The 17,986-nt window shown below is 39.4% G+C and overlaps 3 protein-coding genes across 3 annotated transcripts in view; all 3 read right to left on the bottom strand.

Moving 5' to 3' along the window:
- The window catches only part of LOC146458660 (uncharacterized), a 113,845-nt gene extending 110,470 nt beyond the window's left edge, over positions 1 to 3,375 (bottom strand). The window contains exons 1-5 of the mRNA XM_085090492.1: positions 3,364 to 3,375; positions 3,117 to 3,160; positions 2,399 to 2,745; positions 1,479 to 1,714; positions 231 to 523 (exon numbers count right to left, since the gene is read on the bottom strand). Coding sequence (XP_084946618.1) covers positions 231 to 523; positions 1,479 to 1,714; positions 2,399 to 2,745; positions 3,117 to 3,160; positions 3,364 to 3,375 — 932 coding nt within the window. The remainder of the gene's footprint in view (positions 1 to 230; positions 524 to 1,478; positions 1,715 to 2,398; positions 2,746 to 3,116; positions 3,161 to 3,363) is intronic.
- LOC146458658 (uncharacterized) overlaps positions 1 to 17,986 on the bottom strand; it is a 199,860-nt gene that overhangs the window by 137,723 nt on the left and 44,151 nt on the right. The window contains exons 17-18 of the mRNA XM_085090500.1: positions 4,578 to 4,623; positions 3,686 to 3,875 (exon numbers count right to left, since the gene is read on the bottom strand). Of these exons, the coding sequence (XP_084946626.1) occupies positions 3,686 to 3,875; positions 4,578 to 4,623 (236 nt within the window). The remainder of the gene's footprint in view (positions 1 to 3,685; positions 3,876 to 4,577; positions 4,624 to 17,986) is intronic.
- On the bottom strand, positions 14,437 to 17,834 carry LOC146458665 (uncharacterized). Its single transcript, XM_085090534.1, has 2 exons — positions 17,369 to 17,834; positions 14,437 to 15,458 (listed from the first exon to the last, which is right to left on the bottom strand). Exons 1-2 carry the CDS (start codon positions 17,709 to 17,711, stop codon positions 15,145 to 15,147), a joined length of 657 nt encoding a protein of 218 aa, XP_084946660.1. The 5' UTR covers positions 17,712 to 17,834; the 3' UTR covers positions 14,437 to 15,144.

The raw sequence follows: 17,986 nt of genomic DNA on the forward strand, positions 1-17,986 counted from the left end.
AACCGAGAATGTTCGACTACTCGGATCTTACTGCTTGAAAAGTCGATCTAAACTTTTTCTCCTGCTAATGGAACAGCGCAGAAACAAAGACCGAAAAGCTTTACGAATATCACATTTTCGTCAAAGTGAGACTTAAAATGCTTCAAGTTAATATGACTACGAACAAATATGCCTACTGTACCGTCAATCTCATTTACACAAAAATTGAATAGCATGACTCCTTTACATACCCAGAGAAGCGTTTGATTTGGAACTTGACAAACGCCCCATCAAAGCTTGCAGGAGAGTCAAGATCGCCAGTGATTTCAAACCATTCTTTACTTTCTCCGTCACTACTCAAAAACAGCACCCTGACGCGGCACACTGAAGGATCAGGAATTCCCTCCTGTTCACCGAGAAGAGAAACTGGCAGCTGAATTTCGGCGGCCTTTAAAAACTCGACGCTTTGGGAGCAGTCAATTCGCAGTATAGGTCCAGCAAACACATTCATTCCTTCCCATTCCTCACTAGGAACTTCTTGCACCTGTGGAATTACAAGAGGAGAACAAAAGATATGTCAGCAGAGACTTTCCTAGCTTGTCATCCAAGCGAGAACCTGAGTATAGTCCTTAAAAAGAACAGAAAACCGAAACTTGAAAAAAGATCGCCAATCATTCCTTTAAACCTCCCATGCACACGATCATAAGCACAAGGCTTTCACAACCAGATATTAGATGTACTGTCAGGACTGACACAAGAAAGAGGGTCCACGCAAACTGTATCAAACACAAGCGCAACCACAAATAACAAATTGTGCAAGCGTGCTGGCGTTTCTAGTGTTTGTATGGACTCTTATCCTTGCGTCCTTAATGAAAGTTGTGTTTAAGAACAATAGAAAGGTGACACACGCAGGCATAACTCTTCATGTGATGATCAAATGAGCATGGTTACGGTCCAGTTTGACAGAAGCTGTTTTCTTTGTTTGTGCTGCGCATCAAAGTCATCCCGGTTTACAGTGGGTGAAGTAACGAGGGAAACTTTGGCAGCGCAAGCAGAAAGGAAAGAATATTTCCATTTGTTCCTCCGTATGTTTGCATCTCACCGATTTAGTCGGTTTACACGCAGGCTCCTTGAACTTGTACCACCTTGTTCTTATGCTTACGCTCGCAGCGTGGTGTACCAGTCCTTAACATAATCAAGTGAGGATACGTTACGGTGAACACTTGTAACCTGGATTGGTTGAGCCAGCACTCGTAAGAAAAGGTTTTTTACATCACGGGGTTAAAGACCATGCTGAAGAAATGGTCACCTCACAAACCTACAGCTAAGTTTTTAAAGACGCCATTAATTGTGTAAAGACAGGTCTTTCATTCTCACTTAGTTTCTTCAAGGTCCCACAAGTTACTGGCCCCAAATGGAACTTCTGATCGTTTTTTCTGCGGACAGGGTCTCAATCGACTGAGCTTAAACAAGACCAAGGCTCACAACACCATACCTACCTTTAGTTGTACGGGAATCTTTGCTTTAGGTGGAACAGCTTCTTTAGGGACCGTAATAGTGACACCTGGAAAATCAGGATGGCTGAAGGTACCGCCAGTAGGTGTGATAGTATAAGTGGGAGACACCCTGAGACGACAAACCACCGCGTATGTGGAGCACTCAGTTATGTCAGCTTGTACGACAGGAAAGCAAAAGTCTGGAATGTCTTTTGGAGAAGGGTAGTCATCCTCAATGTCTGTATCAATGCGTAAGATAAGGGGAATAAAACGATTTAACTTAACATAAGGACATGGCGAGGAGAACTTGTAAAATAGTTTCCTGGGATTTACCCGGCGGACAACGAAGATCAAACGCGGTAAGGCACGAAAAGGAAAGCAGGGATTAAGATTGCTTTAATCGCGACTAACTTCATAACTCAGCAGAGAGACATCATCCCTTGTTTTGGTAACACTACTTTTCCACCCACGAGTTGCTGAGTCATTAACAAAGATACAGGCAATTAACTTATAACTGAGCTATCTTTTTAGTCCAGCAAAAGCTGATTTCTCAGGAAGCGTTTATGAGGGGAGCCTATGTTACTGTTTGTATGTTCACTCTGATATGAATGAACATAAAAATCAAAGATAAACAGTGTTTACCCCTATTAATCAATTATTTTTCCAGTTTGATCAATTTATCGTAAATCCTTCTTTTGTTGTAAAAATGTGATTCCGTCCCATTTATCTGTTCAGAAGACCACGTTAAGTTGTTTACTTTAAACTGTTTATTAATAAAAAGATTGATTTGAAGGGGCAATCATACACATTTAGCTCCATAATTTTAAATTTTGTCGTTAACGAGGTCACTAAATTGGAAAGGGCACCTTTAGTCTTTTAGAGTTGGCCTAAACTGTTATGACAGGTGAAAAACGTTCTCCTACCTGATAATCGCCGAATGTCCTCACTTCCATCTACTTCTTCCCATTCATTGCTTTCCTTGTCGTTAAGTCGTTTGATCACCAGTTCATACCCCTGCAGGTCTGGGGCACTATGAGAAAGAACCAACTTCACCTCAGAGTTGAATTCCAAGGCTTGGTTAGTGTTTGTGGATATCTCAATCACGCTGCTGACAACGGCTTCATGCTCCTGGAGCGGAGGGGAACAAGCACTACATTTCCATCTGTGGACCACTATCAAGGTGGGCTCAGACACAGCATTAGGGGGAAACGTAAGGTGGACAGCCCCTAGTTTGAGGTCCCAGAGAGCACCTTCACTTGTTACTCTTCCTCTAAAATACAAGTTACAAAAGAGGCATATTATGAGCCGTGTTTATGAGCCAAGAGAGCATGAACAACTTGAAACCTCGTCATGATTTCACAGTCATGAGTCATGTATTTAATGTTTTTTCCTGTTTTAAACAACTATAGCGTGAACGTATACCCTATGAAAATGCGACCTACATTAGAGCCATACCGGAAAGCTGGTTTCTGCATGCATTGAGATGTTTTGCTTACCCTGAAGTTCAAATGGGGAGCAGTAAAATAAACGCTAGTGATAGCTTCCTATCAGTAGGAGAAATAATCACTCCTGCATTCTAAATGATGCTGAAACCACAGCTAGTTCATAGATTAGTGTAGTTCGTTTGAATGGTTTACTCACTCGTGTATTCTTGTTTTATCTGAGTCTTCTTCAACCGGGACTTGCTACGTCCCCAGCTGAAGTTCAGCAAGTTGTTGCTGCGGATCTTGCTCTTTACCATCCGGTACAGGCGAGTTTAAAAGTTCGGTTGTTGTCTTATTATGCAATTAGACAGCTTTGTTTGTTCTTGAGCTATTGTTAGAACCGACACGTTTTGAACAATCTTTAAAGACGTTGGAGTTGGGAATTCTAACAGGGGAAATGATACCGCATTCGCCATGCTCAACACCTTCTCTTATTTCAGTCTCACTTCAGATGATTGTGTCATTGGTCATTGGATCTATACCTGTAGAAATTAGATCAGTAGCCGACGCCAACACAAGGGCAAGAGCAAGAGACGTATTCCCTGGTGCTGTGGATTATGCTACTCTATTGATTGCATGGCTCGGTTGGATGGGTGGGATCACAGATGGTATCCTATACCTGTCTTTCTACGTGAATGTTATATTTCATCCCTCAGTTGCAATAACTAGTACATTTTCTCGTATTCGAGGTCGCAATATTTAGGAGAAATAAATCTGCTTAATTACCTTCTGAGAAGGGTCTTTTCCTGTATTGTTTCTTCACTGTCTTCTGACTCTACTTCAATCTCCACTTCTATCTCTTCTTCTGTTACGTCATCATTCCCCTCTGAATCTCCTGAAATCTGTACTTCCCTCTCAGAGCCTTGGCTCTCAGAAGGCAACTGTTTGGCCAGAGACATTTGTTCTACTTCAGAGGCTGCAGAGATTTTTCATAGAATAAACATGCATGAAAAATGAATTCAACGTTTTCCAATAGGCCATTTCCGATTTGCTTTGAACCTCACTATAAAACCGAGCCTAAGTGCAAAGTTTTTGACATGAAAAGTAGTTATTATTCATATGCAAACAAAACTAATTTTCAAATAAAAAGTTTTGCACTAAGCGTCGCTTTCATAGTGAGGTTCACTGAAACTCGGAAATGGTTTTCCTCCAAACAAAAATATAAATTGTAGATGCACATTTAACCATGGTTATTATTTCAACAATGAAAAAAATCATCAAGGTATAGGAATACGTGTAATCCTAAACAGGCGCGTATTTGCCCTATTTCAATGAGTTGTTTCACCCAGGCAGAGCCAGAAGATCTGTGAAACCAAGCATCCACTCTCAGTACTATAATTTCTAAATCAAGTCCAGTATGGCAAATAATTGACCAAGAGAGTGACTGGAGTAACCAAGAATTTTAGTCCTAATAACAGGCCAACCCTAAAAATTTGTAGACTAGGAGCTAAGCTTGACTAAGAAACGTCCAGACCATCTAAAGAAGTGAATATTGTAGCCATGTGATCCACTTGACAAAACAACAAACGACTGGACTTTTAGTTAAATTACTATTAAACAGCAAGGTTCGCCAAACCTTAATCAACACTATGGGTCTAGAAACAGCAAAGTTTTTCACCTTTTACGCTCAATTTGGTTTGGGCTGGTTTTCCATCTTTTAAAGCCTGAAAAAGAAATATAGTTATCATGTGTTTCTCTACAAGAACAAGAACGAAAAACAAGAATACTCTGTCAATTGAGTTTCTTTGCTATTAGAAGAGCCAAAGTGATTCTTAATGCGTAATCATTCGACCCTTATGTTCTCAAGTATACAAGTTTGGATGATTTTGAGATAAATCTGTATTCCAAGTAGGCGTAACAGTAGGTTTTGTTGTCACAAAGTTTGGAAGATATTCAACATAGTGATTGGGCATATTTGGGGTTGAGATATGTTCTTTGATGGATTTCTTAAACATTCTTCATAACAACGCATGAGTAACTAATTATATATGTCAGTCCACTCAATGTGTAATAAAATTTATATTTCAATTATCACGAATTAAAAATTGAAATATTTAAGTAGAGTGAAGCAACAATTCCATGCACTTAAAATATAAATGCCGTCCTTCCAAAAAGCGTCAGATTTTTTTTCTGGAGGACGTTTGATCAAGAGACAGGGAAGACAAGGGCACTGAAAAACGTCCATCGGATCAAGTCACTGGGCTTTCAAATTTTTCCAGTGACGCTTGTCTACAGTTTGTCTTCACTCAGAACGCGTAGTTTAACGCTAGAACTCAGAATTCAATAATCGATAGCTAGTTTTCAATAACGGGCCTATCAAATGAGTATCTATAAACAACTGAAGCCCCTGAAAGTTATGAAAGTTGTCAAAACGTACACCATTTACATGTGCCTCCAGTGGTGCTACTCGTTTTACTAAACATGCTACGTTTACCATTGTGAGGCTCACCTGGAGTTCCTTCTGATAAAACCTTCTTTTTGGGTAGTCGTCAACAGATGAGGCAAGGTCTTTAATCTTTTTTAGATGGCTTCTCTTTTCAGGTGGTTTCATTTCGTGACCCCTCAGTTGCCAAATTTTCTCGTAAAGAGTTAACGCTTCTTTTTCGTATTTCATGAGGGATTTAGATCTCTCCAGTTCTTGGCATAGAAGAAGGATGCCCTCAATTGTTTTCACGCTAGCCTCTATTGTCTCTTTCGTCTCACTGATGCCTTTCTTTTCTTCCCACTGAGCTTGCCAAGTACTCAATAGATTCTGTCGAAATTCTGAAATACTTCCCCTCTCTCCCAGATCTAAATACAACTCTTCCACCTGGCGTTTCAATGCTAGTTTATCATTTTTCTTTTCTTTGTCACCAATGAAGTCTTCCCTGACAAGCATTGCTTGGTATAGTTTCAACTTGTTCCTTTTGAGTTTTGTAAGCTGTTCGTGCTGGTTAAGTGAAGCAGAGAAGTCCTGTATCTTGTCCAAGAATTCCTTTCTGTTTTTAAACATTTCATTCAATTTTTTATTGTCTGTTTCCTGATCAAGATCGTTCAAAAAATCCTTCTCCGAAGCATCTTGCATTCCATCGTAGAACCTCAGTGCTTCTTCTTTGTACTTGTCCCTTGCATCTCTGTTTTCCTCCTCATCACCAAGAAGCTCCAGTATTTTATCAATGATATTTTTATTGTACTCTGTAAAGGTAAACTGAGAAGGAGCTGTTTCTTCTTTCCAGAAACGTTGACAAAAGTCCAAAGCATCGCGCTTAAATTTGTCTTTCTCCTCACCTTCTCCTAAATAGTAAATGACGTTATCAATAATCTTTCTCCAAACCTTACTGTGGTTTCCCGGCTTGAGATGTACAGACTCCATTTCCCATGCTTTGAGAAACAGCTTTAAGGCTTCGTCAGAATGTTTCAAATTTGCTTGAATGACCCCAAGTTGAAAAAGGCTTTGCACTGTATCTGGGTGGTTTCCAAGTTGTTTTTCTCTGATTTTGTAAGCCCTCTTTGCTGGTTTAATAGCTTCTTTAAACTTCCCTTGATAACTATAAACATTCGACAGATTCCTACGGAAGACAGCTTCCTCCTTGGATCCTGACATTTGGAGATCTTCCAAAAGGCTAAGTGCATCTAAATACCATTTCACGGCCTCATCATACTGTTGTTGAGCTTCGTACACAATGCCAATTTGATTTTTGTACACTGGCATGTCATAGTGACGCTCGGAACCCTTTGACAGTTCCTTTCGCATGTTCAGTGCTTTTGCGTAGAACTCAAGAGCTTTCTGTGGTTTCTCAAGGCCATAATAGCAGTTTCCCATAGCATTGTAACATCTTGCAAGATTGGTGTCAAGCTTTAACAAGTTTTCTGTAAGTGCTAACGATAACTTCAGGCTTTCTAGTGCTCTCTTATAATCATGCTTTTCACAATAGATTTCCCCCTCAACATAGAAGAAAAGTCCTTGGGTCACCTTGAAAGATTTTGTAGTTTGATCTTGAACTTGTTTCAATGAATCATCTGCCTGGCGCAATACTTCAAGAGCTTTTTTGGTGCCGCTACCATCTAAAACCTGCCGAGCTTCCCAACATCTAAAATATGCTTGAGACAAGGAATCTGTGTAGAAATGACAACAAGCAAAATTATGGAACTGAAAAAGAGGCCCTTTCTTTACACTAGGGGGGAAGCTAGGGCAGGGTGCTAGCTGGTAAGTCCCGAGACTGTAAATCTGCATTAACAAAAGTAAACATTTTCCAAATGCGAGTACATGAATGCATTTGCAAGCCGTAGTATTAAAGTTTATCGCCAGTTTAAACATTACTACTGGCGTGACGAGACTGTTGATAATCACTAATTAAAGGGTTAAGGGCTATATTGTTACTATGATAACCTATTTTGTGATGAAAATTACCTTGACTTATTTATCAGTTATTTGTTTGATACAATTGTTGTAATATCAACTGATAAACAGTGGTAGTATTGATCCATCACAGTTCACATGTTCTGGTAAGTGCTGGAAAGTGGTGGAAAACACTCACAAGTTTTGCAACAAATACGGCAAAGCTTCTCATTCATTGTAATGTAAAGAGAATTTTTAGAAGTACAAACAAATGTCATTTAACATAGAGGTTCCATTGAAACCAAATAAGGCAGTGACTAGTCTTTAGAATCCTTTAACAATTATTTCCAATGATTTATTCATGCATCTGTGTTCTTAACAAATTGATTTGCATTAATAATTTTTATGTCCATAATAGCACTTGACTTGTTATTGGGAACAAGACAGGGCCATGTCTTTCTGCAATCATTCTTTGCACCTGGTGGGATGATTACTTCAAGGATTCGTTTCTTTAAAAAATACATTAGCAATATCTTAAAATTGTGAGCTTAGAAGACTACCTCTATCAAGCGTCCTACGAGTGATCAACTTTATGGTACAGGTAAAAGATAAAAACCTCATTACCTGATTGTGTATCCTCTTCACACATTTCTGCCCAGGAATGAAACAACTCTAATTGTTTTTCATTTGACAGCATAGCACTGAAGAGAGATTCAATCAAGGCAATGTCATGGAATTTAGCAGGTACATTGAAAAACTCTGGCTGCAAGGAGATTTCAATGGCAAACTCGTAGTTTTGCCGGTCACTTGAAAACAGATTGAATGCTTCAACATAGTTAGACTCTATCGATTCGGCAATTGTTTTCATCTCTGACATAAAGTGATCATAAAATCGCTTCTTTGCTCTGGCGTACGATTCAGTAAATTTTGCATCATTCTTAATACTGTCAGCATACTTTCTCAGCAGTGGATGAATGTCATAAGTCGACTTCTTTCCTTCTGGATTGTCTACAGAAATTATCTCACTGGTTACCAGGCCCTCAAGTTGTGCTACAGCTTCTGACTGGCTGATATCAAGAATGTTAGCTGCTGTGGAAGCAGCAAAGGGGCCACAAAACAGAGAAATTGACACAGCTGCTGCTTTCAGGCTGTCAGATGGCAGGGTATTGAACATTTCTTCAATCACAGATGCCTGGCCTTCATCAACACCTTCTCCTTGAAAATCAAATGGCTTTTCTTCAGCACGTTCCTCTGATCTGGACTGCAATGTAGTGTCAGTCACCTCTTTTAAAGCCATAAGTTTTTCAAGTTCATCCACCAGATCACTGGGAGCTTTTCTCCCCTGCTTCAAAATAGCTGCCACACCTTTGAGTAGCAGTGGTTTTCCTTTGCATCCTGAGAGTAGCTTCTCCTTCTGCTGAGCACTAAGAACCGACGTCACCTTGGGAAGCAAGATTTTCTCAGAAAAAGAATCTTTCAAAGACTCCAGTTTATAATCTTCCGCCATGTTTACATCATTAACTTTGGTCCTTGATGTAAGGAGTATGCTTAAAATCTTGTCAGCACGTTCTAAAAGTTTCTCCAAGAACTGCAAAAAAGCTGTTCTCAAGTTCTTACCTTCATTCCCCTGTCCTTCAGTATAATGTTCAACATTGTCAAGAAGGAAAAGAACAGGCTGGTCCTTGCTTTCCTTTGCCACCTTTTCGAGAATTCTATCAACAACAATACTCAAGTTGAGGTGGGCAATGGGGACAGTAAGATCAAGCTTATCCATGATATTAAGATAAATTGCCCTCATGTCTCTAGCTTCTCTTAAATCAAACACATAAGCCTTCCCTCGCCATTTTGCACAAATCTTTTTTGCAAGAGTTGTCTTTCCTACTCCAGCTGAGCCGTGCAAGTTAACAACAGATTGTTGCCTTCTTTCAAGCTTTCCCGTGATGTTCTTGAAGTCGTCGCTCCGTCCCAGTAATTCCTTCTCCGGATCAAATTTAGGCAGATGAGAAGCTTTGAAGTCATCAATCGTATCACTGATCTCCTTTTCTTTGGTTGACTTCGTCGCGACAAAATCTTTGACAAGGGTTAGTTTCGTTTTCGATACATAACCCAAATTGTGCAGAAGGTTTAAACACGACAACAAGTCTTCATTTTCTATGGAGTTAAATTGCTTTCCATAAATCCTTTTTAACGCCTTCACAACATTCTCTGATTCTGCTGGCGAAAACTTTTCAGATATGTCTTCAAAAAGGCGATTTATTCCTAAACTTTCCTCTAACGTCGACCCCGACATCGTCGCCATCTTTGACTTTAATTTGCATCTGGCAAAATACAACGGCGCAAGCCGGAAGCATTTGTTTGTTATTCTGCTCAGGTGATTTATTATTTTTTGTCACGCGTTTGCATGCCGGGGTCACGCACGATTTTCCTACCGAGGATGATGTGCGCTTAATTCTTTCTCTTACTTTATTTCATTTCCTTTTTTCTTTCTTTTAACCATTGGCTTCTTATGTGTGCGTGTGATATTCGTGAGAACCAAAATAACCGGCTCTCGAGTCCTGTTGACAACTAAAATTGCACTACGAGTACTTTTTTAACACAGAAGAATATATCTCAGTGTAAGTTCGTGTGTATGTGTGTTTGTTGTTGTGTCGCTTGGATTTCTTTGTTTATGCATGTCTTTATTAATTTGTTTGCTTGTTTGTTTGTTCGTTTGTTTATTTTATAACGTTATATAAGACTAATCTCAAGTCCCTCTGTCCGCACGCTTGTCGAAGCAGAACGGTGATCATCGAAGTGGACTACAAACACACGTTTTATCGTGACGGAATGCCCACAGTCGCAGGCAGGTAAAAATAAATAAATAAATAAATAAAAAAAGGTATAGCACTGACGATGCAAATTACCTGGCTGATCCCATATGACCACGAAGAGCAAGCATTTATACAGTCGAACCTCCACTAACGTCCACCTCTCCACAACGGCCACCTCTCTACAACGGCCACATTTTTTTGTCCCGGCGGACAGTCCATACATTAGCTCTTGTTTAAACCTCTCTACAACGGCCAACTCTCTACAACGGCAACGGCCATTAAAGTGAGTCCCCAACTGCCAAAATAACCTCTCGACAACGGCCAGTACAGTTCTTTTTTGTAAAAACCTTTTTTTATAAACTGATGCAGTAACCGACATTTATCTTCGGAACATTACGTTTCTGTATCCATTTTAATGATATACGTATTTTGATTGTGTTCCATTTGTATGCTGCAGTAAGCATGCTCGTTTCGTCTTGTTAACATATTGATTCAAAACATTATTTACGTTTTATTGTGTATTTTATCTATATATATCTTATTTAATATTGGATTGCCATTATAGGCTACAGTAAGCATGAACTTGGCACAATAAACATGTTGTACTTCCCGAAAACAAAAGGTGTCATATTACACCCCTACCTCCCCATAACGGCCACCTCTCCACAACGACCACTTTCTTCTGTCCCCAAGGTGGCCGTTGTGGAGAGGTTCAACTGTATGTAGAGTTTTAATGAACGAGTATGGGTGCTTTAAAACACCAGCGGCTGAGTGTTTTAGACTTGATAAAGTACGAACTTTAAACGGCTTCCAAAGGTCATGCTGCAGGAATTTAGATAAAAGGAGGATTCTGAAGGGGTAACATGGGAACTGGAAAAAGCCTTTTTCGTCCTGGGAAATGGGATTTGCTCACTGGTAATTGGGAAAAAAATCCAACATTGGAATGGGGCGATTATCTTTAAGCATGTCCATTCAATGCTTTACTAATTCCCTTAGTTTGGAAAAGGTCAGGAAACTGTTAAAAGTGCCCATTGTTCGTCAATTTTACGACAGGCCATGATATAAGGAAGATTAGAATGTTGTAATTTGCTATCGTCTTGCAGTCAACGATATTTGTATAGACAGTTTAGCGGTGCAACCAAGCCAAAGTCTCTGAGCATGCGTATTCACATTTATCCCATGCCATAGTAGGGAATACAGCCAATCAGAGAGCTAGAAATTCGTTGCATATTCTGCATGCAACGGGTAGTATTCCACGAAAAAATCTCGGCGTTCCCCGGCCTACAAATTTTGTCAAAGCTTTTATATATATTTAATGAACAGTACCTATATGTATTTCTTAATTTTTTATCAATATTATGTACTTTCAAGAAACGTTGCCAATCTGTTGAATATATTTTTTTTACTGATTGTATTTACTGTTAAAGCATTAAAGAGTGACGTTTTGTGTTAGTTCAATGAGTGGCATGGGATAAATTAATTAGTTATGCAATGCTTTCTCGTGGTATACCGTGAATATCCCACTCGTGCCTTGCACGGTATACCACGAGAAAGTATTGCATAACCAGCTATCTATGTTGAGGCTCAATGTTTTTGTGTATGTATGATAATGAGTATGAAACAAAGGAAAATTAAAATTAAACGACAACATCTACAAACAACATGACGGGAGCCAATGAATCCTCGTGCAACATTTGCACCCTATGTCTCTTAGATGTACAATGTTTTACCCCATGCTGACTTTCTAAATGAAGTGTTAAGTTCATTTTGCACCTGGAAAGTGGTGACAAGGCTTGAATATTAGCTTTGATGCAGCTGAGATAATTCTTTATTTCAACATGAGCCAAAACATATTTAATATCTACAACAACGTTTGCATTGCATGAATACGCTATTATTTTTGTCTTAGTGGTTAAAAAAAGCAGTCAAATGGGTTTCCAAGTAGGCAGCAGCTTAACAAATTCCCGCCTGAGCTCACCTCACGGGAGAAATCAAGGAATGAGCAAGCTCAAATGAATAAATGGTAAATCCGTAAGACAACGAAACGTTAGACCAGCTAATACAATGGATAGGGCAGGCACTTTGCCTTTGGACTTGTGCGAAGGTGATACCGCCTTGAAACAACAATTCGAATTCACTTAAAGGTATGGAAAAAGTCCAAGCGGAAATGTTGAGTCACTCAATTCAGATGATGAGGTCAGTGACAGCTTTATCGCCAGTTACAGTGACTCTGTCGTCCTTGAAATGATATTGAGCATGATCCGTGCAACCAGCCTTGGAAGACAAGTCGGATTTCATACTTCCTGAAGGCGGGAAAGTGAAATGGCAGGAGTATGTCACCTGATATGCTCCTCGAAGTGGAAGCAACATTAAAGTGCTGTAACTTTCCTACTTAAAAGTCTTCGTTAGTCTTCGGGACATTTTAGGGGTATTTTCGGGAAGTCGTAACAGCCTCCATTATAAAAAAGTACAGACGAGAAAAGAAAAGAGCCGGTTTTTATATTACTAGGATTTTCATGAATTCTGGGAGTGGAAATAAGATTTGGAAAAAATTTGGATTGGGAAATGGGATTGGTATCCCCCCCCCCCCCCCCTCCACCTCATTTCAGGACCCTCGAGATTAGTGACATGAAATAAAGCTTTTTCCAGAAAATGAAGAATGCGGAAATCAAATTATATTATATTTAGCTTGAAATATGGTTGCTATTTTGTTGTCGTTGTGGTTTAGACAACTTTGAGCAAAAACGCATTCAAACCGGGCCTTTCACGAACCAAAAAGCGTAGAACAAGAGGGACTCAATACGGTGTAAGCATTTACGGCTGACGACTAATATTTTGGTTTTTTCCTACTGCTAACGGTTAATTTCTCTCCGTTACGGTTAAAGTCAATTGCTTTACTGAAAGTTCAAAATTAGTTTCCATTGTTGCAAAAAACATTTTAAGGTCTGTAGCTCTCTATTAACGACCTCTCCCCGATAAAACAAGGCTGAAAAAGGGTACATCAGCTACAAGACAAGACACAAAAAGTCCTAATAAGCGATCTTCACAATCTTGAAACTGCAAATTTTTGAAAAACATTTTTTTACGATTAACATTTTTTACCGCGACTAACAATACATTTTGAAAATATATGCAAACATAAGCCGAAAAATAGAGCGGGTAAATCAGAAAACTTGGCGAAACTTTGATAAGATTTTGTTGTTTACAACAAGCAAGATGCGGCTTAATAGCTCCATCTTGCCCGCTCGGGTAGCCAATCGCAGCGCAGGATTTGACTCATCTTGCCCGATCGCGGAGCCAGCCATATAATAAAAGCCTTTGTTGATTATAAGCAGATTCCTAACCTCCATTTCTTTATAAAATTGACAAAACAAAAAGAATGTTGTAAATGTTGTTTTGCAAAAGTTAATTGTCCACGCGACTCCACTACGCACGGTCAAAGTCCACTTCGAATATACCAAAACACAAGCATCTCGTACTACACGAGAAAAGCAACAGGTTCTGGCTCAGACTACAAAACATGCAGAAATTAATAGTATAAGATTCTGCCCTGGGTATTGTTATTCATGAAATTTAAATAAGGTATTGGGAATTCTTCTGGTTTGGGACAAGCCCAAACCAGACGAAGAGTCTGAAGGATGCACTCCAAAAAACCCGGATTCCTCGTTGGGTGGGAGGGCCGGTCACTACTAGTTTGGATTAGATCTGAAATCTAATCCAAACAGCGGCCTAGAGTAGAGTGCAAGGGTTGGGCCTCACGTGCTCCTTTATATTCATAATTTACATATCCCCAGGGCTAATATATTAATAGGGCAATTAATATATGCAAATGACTTTGCATAGCGATCCACGGCGCAGAATTATTTTGCCTGTTCCTCAGGCAAAACAAAAACAATTTAGTTCGTAATGAAAAAGTCTTGACATTCTTTCTTTTGTCCATTAATAAATAACAAATTGTTACTGTTGGGAGTATCCCCCCTCCCCCCTCCCTACCCCAATCAAGTTGTTGCCGGTATCCATTTTCACACCCACAAATGATTGGAGCAAAGTATTTTTTGTCCAAGGAAACAAAACAGCTGAGGGTTTTGCCAAGGAAACAAAACAGCTGAGGGTTTTGCCTCGAACAAACAAATTTGATGTCATATGTGCTTTAGTACTATAGATTGATGTCTGCACCTGTAACAAAGTGGAAAAGTTACAAGAAAAAGCTGTTGACCTTCTCGCCAGGCACGCAAGTTTGGACATCACCGCCGACGAGAGCCTGGGAACTAGGTGTCTAGTGCTTTCTTAGGTGCGTGCGTCAAAACAAAGGATGCTTGCATATCGCGATAAAAGACAGTTACCCTGAACATTGTTAAATCTAGATTGAAACTTTTAATCGTTAAAAAAATGTACGCCATAAACTAAAAACTAAAATCTACATCATAATCGTTTAATCCAAATGTTCCTATGTATAATCTCATCTGTTGGGAGCTATAACACTCTTCGTTCATTATGTACTTGAAAAAAAATTAAAGTAATGGTTTTAAAACAAAATTATTTTCCCAGTGGTTAATAAAATTAACGAACTTATGTTACTTTTTGCCTCCAAAATAAATTCCATTTGTTAAGAAATCCATATAAAAAAATTTTAACATTATACACTCAGAAATTCGTCTTAAAATACCAATAGATGGAGGCGTCATAGAAACACAGAGATTTTCCATTGAGACCAGCACCAATGTCTACTAACGTGAATGTTTAAAAGAGAACGAACACAACAAATCATCCATAAAACAGAAAAGTAGAGCCATTTCACGAAGTATGTCTTGAATTTGGGGTATCTTTATCTGTTGTTTGTTGTCGTTGTTTGTGTGTGGGAGAGGAGGGTGAGTTTTTTTTGTCACATGCTTTGAAAATTAAAGTAACTAGACAAACACGAGTCTGATTAGTTTTATAACAGTGACTAGACTGAGATCAAGATCAACAGACCACACTCAAACACTTGATTGACCCTTTTGCAATTCTTGTAATCCTTGTTAATAACAACTGAAATAAAATTTGAAAACTTAGGAGAATTAAGTTCTGGGACCCTCCTGAGATAGGCCTAAGCACCTCATGATATCATTGTTCACTTCCGCCAATCCTGTCTTTGTCAGAGATAACATAAGTTCTCTAATCGTTGCCTTTTCTCCATTCTCCTGACACCATCTTTCCAGAGCTTTGCAGCACCGCTCTTCATCGTCGTCCTCTTCTTCTGATATCATGTCAATTCTCCCACCTCCAAGTCCAAGCTGTCTTGCTAGTCTCTTCCAAAGCGCTCCCACTTTGTCCGACACTATACGGATCACCTCATTGTTTTGTATTAGCCTTGCGGTAACTTTTTGTCGAGCTAAAGAGACATAAATATCAGGACAGATATCTTAACTGCGGTGTGAAAAACGGGCCATGTTGATAGTGCGAAAGAGGCGTGACATGATCGGGTTTGTATCACTACCTGGTCCATCCAAATTTTACCCAAATGTTGACAGCACGCGCATCTTATAGAAGCTTTTTTTCTTCTTCTTCTTTTTACACGTAATTCTTAAGGACTGGCTAAACTAGGAAACACTGTTTCTTGTTATGTTTCCGGGCTGGCTAAATTAGCGGGAAACAAAAATGTTTTGCTCTCTCGGTGGCTAAACGAGGAAACATTGTTTCGAAAAACAAAGGGTCACGCATGCGCATAATAATAAACTAACTTAGTAAGCAGCACTGGAAACTAGTCAACATTGCTTTCCTGGTGGCTAAGCTGGGAAACATATATTTCCAATTTGGAAGCAAAATTTGTGGCCGGGAAGCAAAAATGTTTTGAACTGAGGCCAAAACATTTTTTTGTTTCCGAGCAACAAAATTTGTTTCCATAACATATGTTTCCCGCGCGGCTAAACTGGAAACATTTGTCTCAATGTTTCCAAATTTAACCAGGCCTTTATTCGCTCAATCGTATCTGTCGCCACTTTGATAATTCCTTCCTGGAATGTTTCGTTCAATTTATGAAGGCACATTAACAACTCTTTATCGTCACGGTTCTATTAATATTGACATTTGAGGATACTTTTTCTAAAAAAAAATTAAGATACTGCAATTTCATTTATAAACACTTCTCGCTATCAAAACAGGATCCATACTTCTGAAGATTGTTCCTGTGTTTGATGAATATTTAGCGTGAGAATAATTTTTCCACGCTTCAATCCAGTGATATGAAGTCAACTTAAATGCCCGGAAAGGAGGGGTACCCAAGAAAGTTTTATATGCATATTGGGAGACTCCGACCACAGATAAGCCTCCCACGCAGACGTTCTTAGGGGTTCGTTCTTAGAGCAGGAACGCGTGACGAACCCCTAAGAACGTCTGCGTGGGAGGCTAATCACAGATCGAAACCCTTACCCTTTTATTTACCATCTTTGACAGAAAAGGTGACCCTTTCATATACCTTCCATAAGAAATGATACCTCTTTCACATACCTACAGCAGATCTTTTCGATTGGTCTGTATGAGATATTTTGAAAGGCTCTTTCTTTCTTTACCCTTTTCTGTACTTAAACTTACCTACGGCCTGAAAACGCTACCCCCAAATTTCGAGCGGAGCCCCCGTACATTTAAGCATAGGGTGTACCCTCCACCACCACCACCCCTACCGTACCGTGATTGGATGGCTCTGTTTATATGATGGAAACCAGCGTGAAGCATGAAAGCGATGTCACAGTGAATTTTTAATCCAAATGCAAACTTTATCATCCTCTCCCCAGACTCACTCCGTCAAAAGTTACTTGTACTACTTCCAATCTTGTTTTGTTAGAATAATAAAGGAATAACTAGATCATGCTATTCCAGAGTTTTCACTGGTTTAGCAAAACATGGGATATCAACCAACACACCATGCCCGAGAAAAAAAACCACTAAGTTGTCTTTCCGTCTGTCTTGCAAAGCTAAACCAGCAAGATCTAGCAATATTTTTTGCTCGTTTTTAACAAAACAATTATTCTACTCGCGCCTGTTGGATATTGTTGGATATTGGACAAAGTCAGCTCAGAACTGCATGCCTCGTTGGTTATTTATCCGTCTCATAGCTTACGCTCGCTCTTGGAACAATTGCTAAATATACCGATTTTTTTCGAGTGAATCTTCATTAAGAGTGATGCGCAAGAACAAACTGAATACTGAAGAGGAAATCTTTATCACAGTGTTGTAGCCCTCTCCACTCCCATCTTTGGTAATGAGTCTTGTAGATATTAAACAGCAATGAAAATCTCTGTTTACCTGTCTTAAGTCGTTCCACCACATGTGCAAACCCTTCCTCACTGCTCCTGCTTAGTTGATTCACAATGACCTTAAAACACTCTTCTTGGGCTGCTCTGTCCAGCCCTGCTAGAACCTCAAAAAAGCTCTTCAGTACTTGTCTGTTTGTTTCAATGCTGTTTGTGAGGCGGTGCAAGTGTCCTTCATAAATATCGCCTGTCACAAATGGCTTGCATATTCCCAGTACAAGGTCAGCCCGAGCTTGTAATAGTATTTCGTCGTTTACAGGAACGCCAAAGAACTCTACAGGAATCTTCTGTGATTGAAAGATAAACAGTGGTCGAGATATGAATACACCTGACATTAAAATGCAGCAATTCTCTCAAGCAAACACCAGTAGACGCGATGATTAATTCAGAATTAAAATAATCTAAGCACTTTTGATTATCCCACTGAACGCGCTGGTGAAATGAGAAAATGGGTTGCAAAAACATGTGCTATAAAACCCTCTTTTAGTGTCAATCTTTGGGGTTATTACAAGGCTTAGTAAGACAGTGTATCATAAGATTACCCTCTCATAAGATTTTAAATGCCAATCCGATTCCAGGTAGATTTGAGCTGCCCAAAATAGACTTGAGT

The sequence above is a fragment of the Pavona decussata genome, unplaced genomic scaffold (genome assembly GCF_977016875.1).
Source record: "Pavona decussata unplaced genomic scaffold, jaPavDecu1.1 SCAFFOLD_232, whole genome shotgun sequence".
NCBI classification, from domain to species: Eukaryota; Metazoa; Cnidaria; class Anthozoa; order Scleractinia; family Agariciidae; genus Pavona; species Pavona decussata.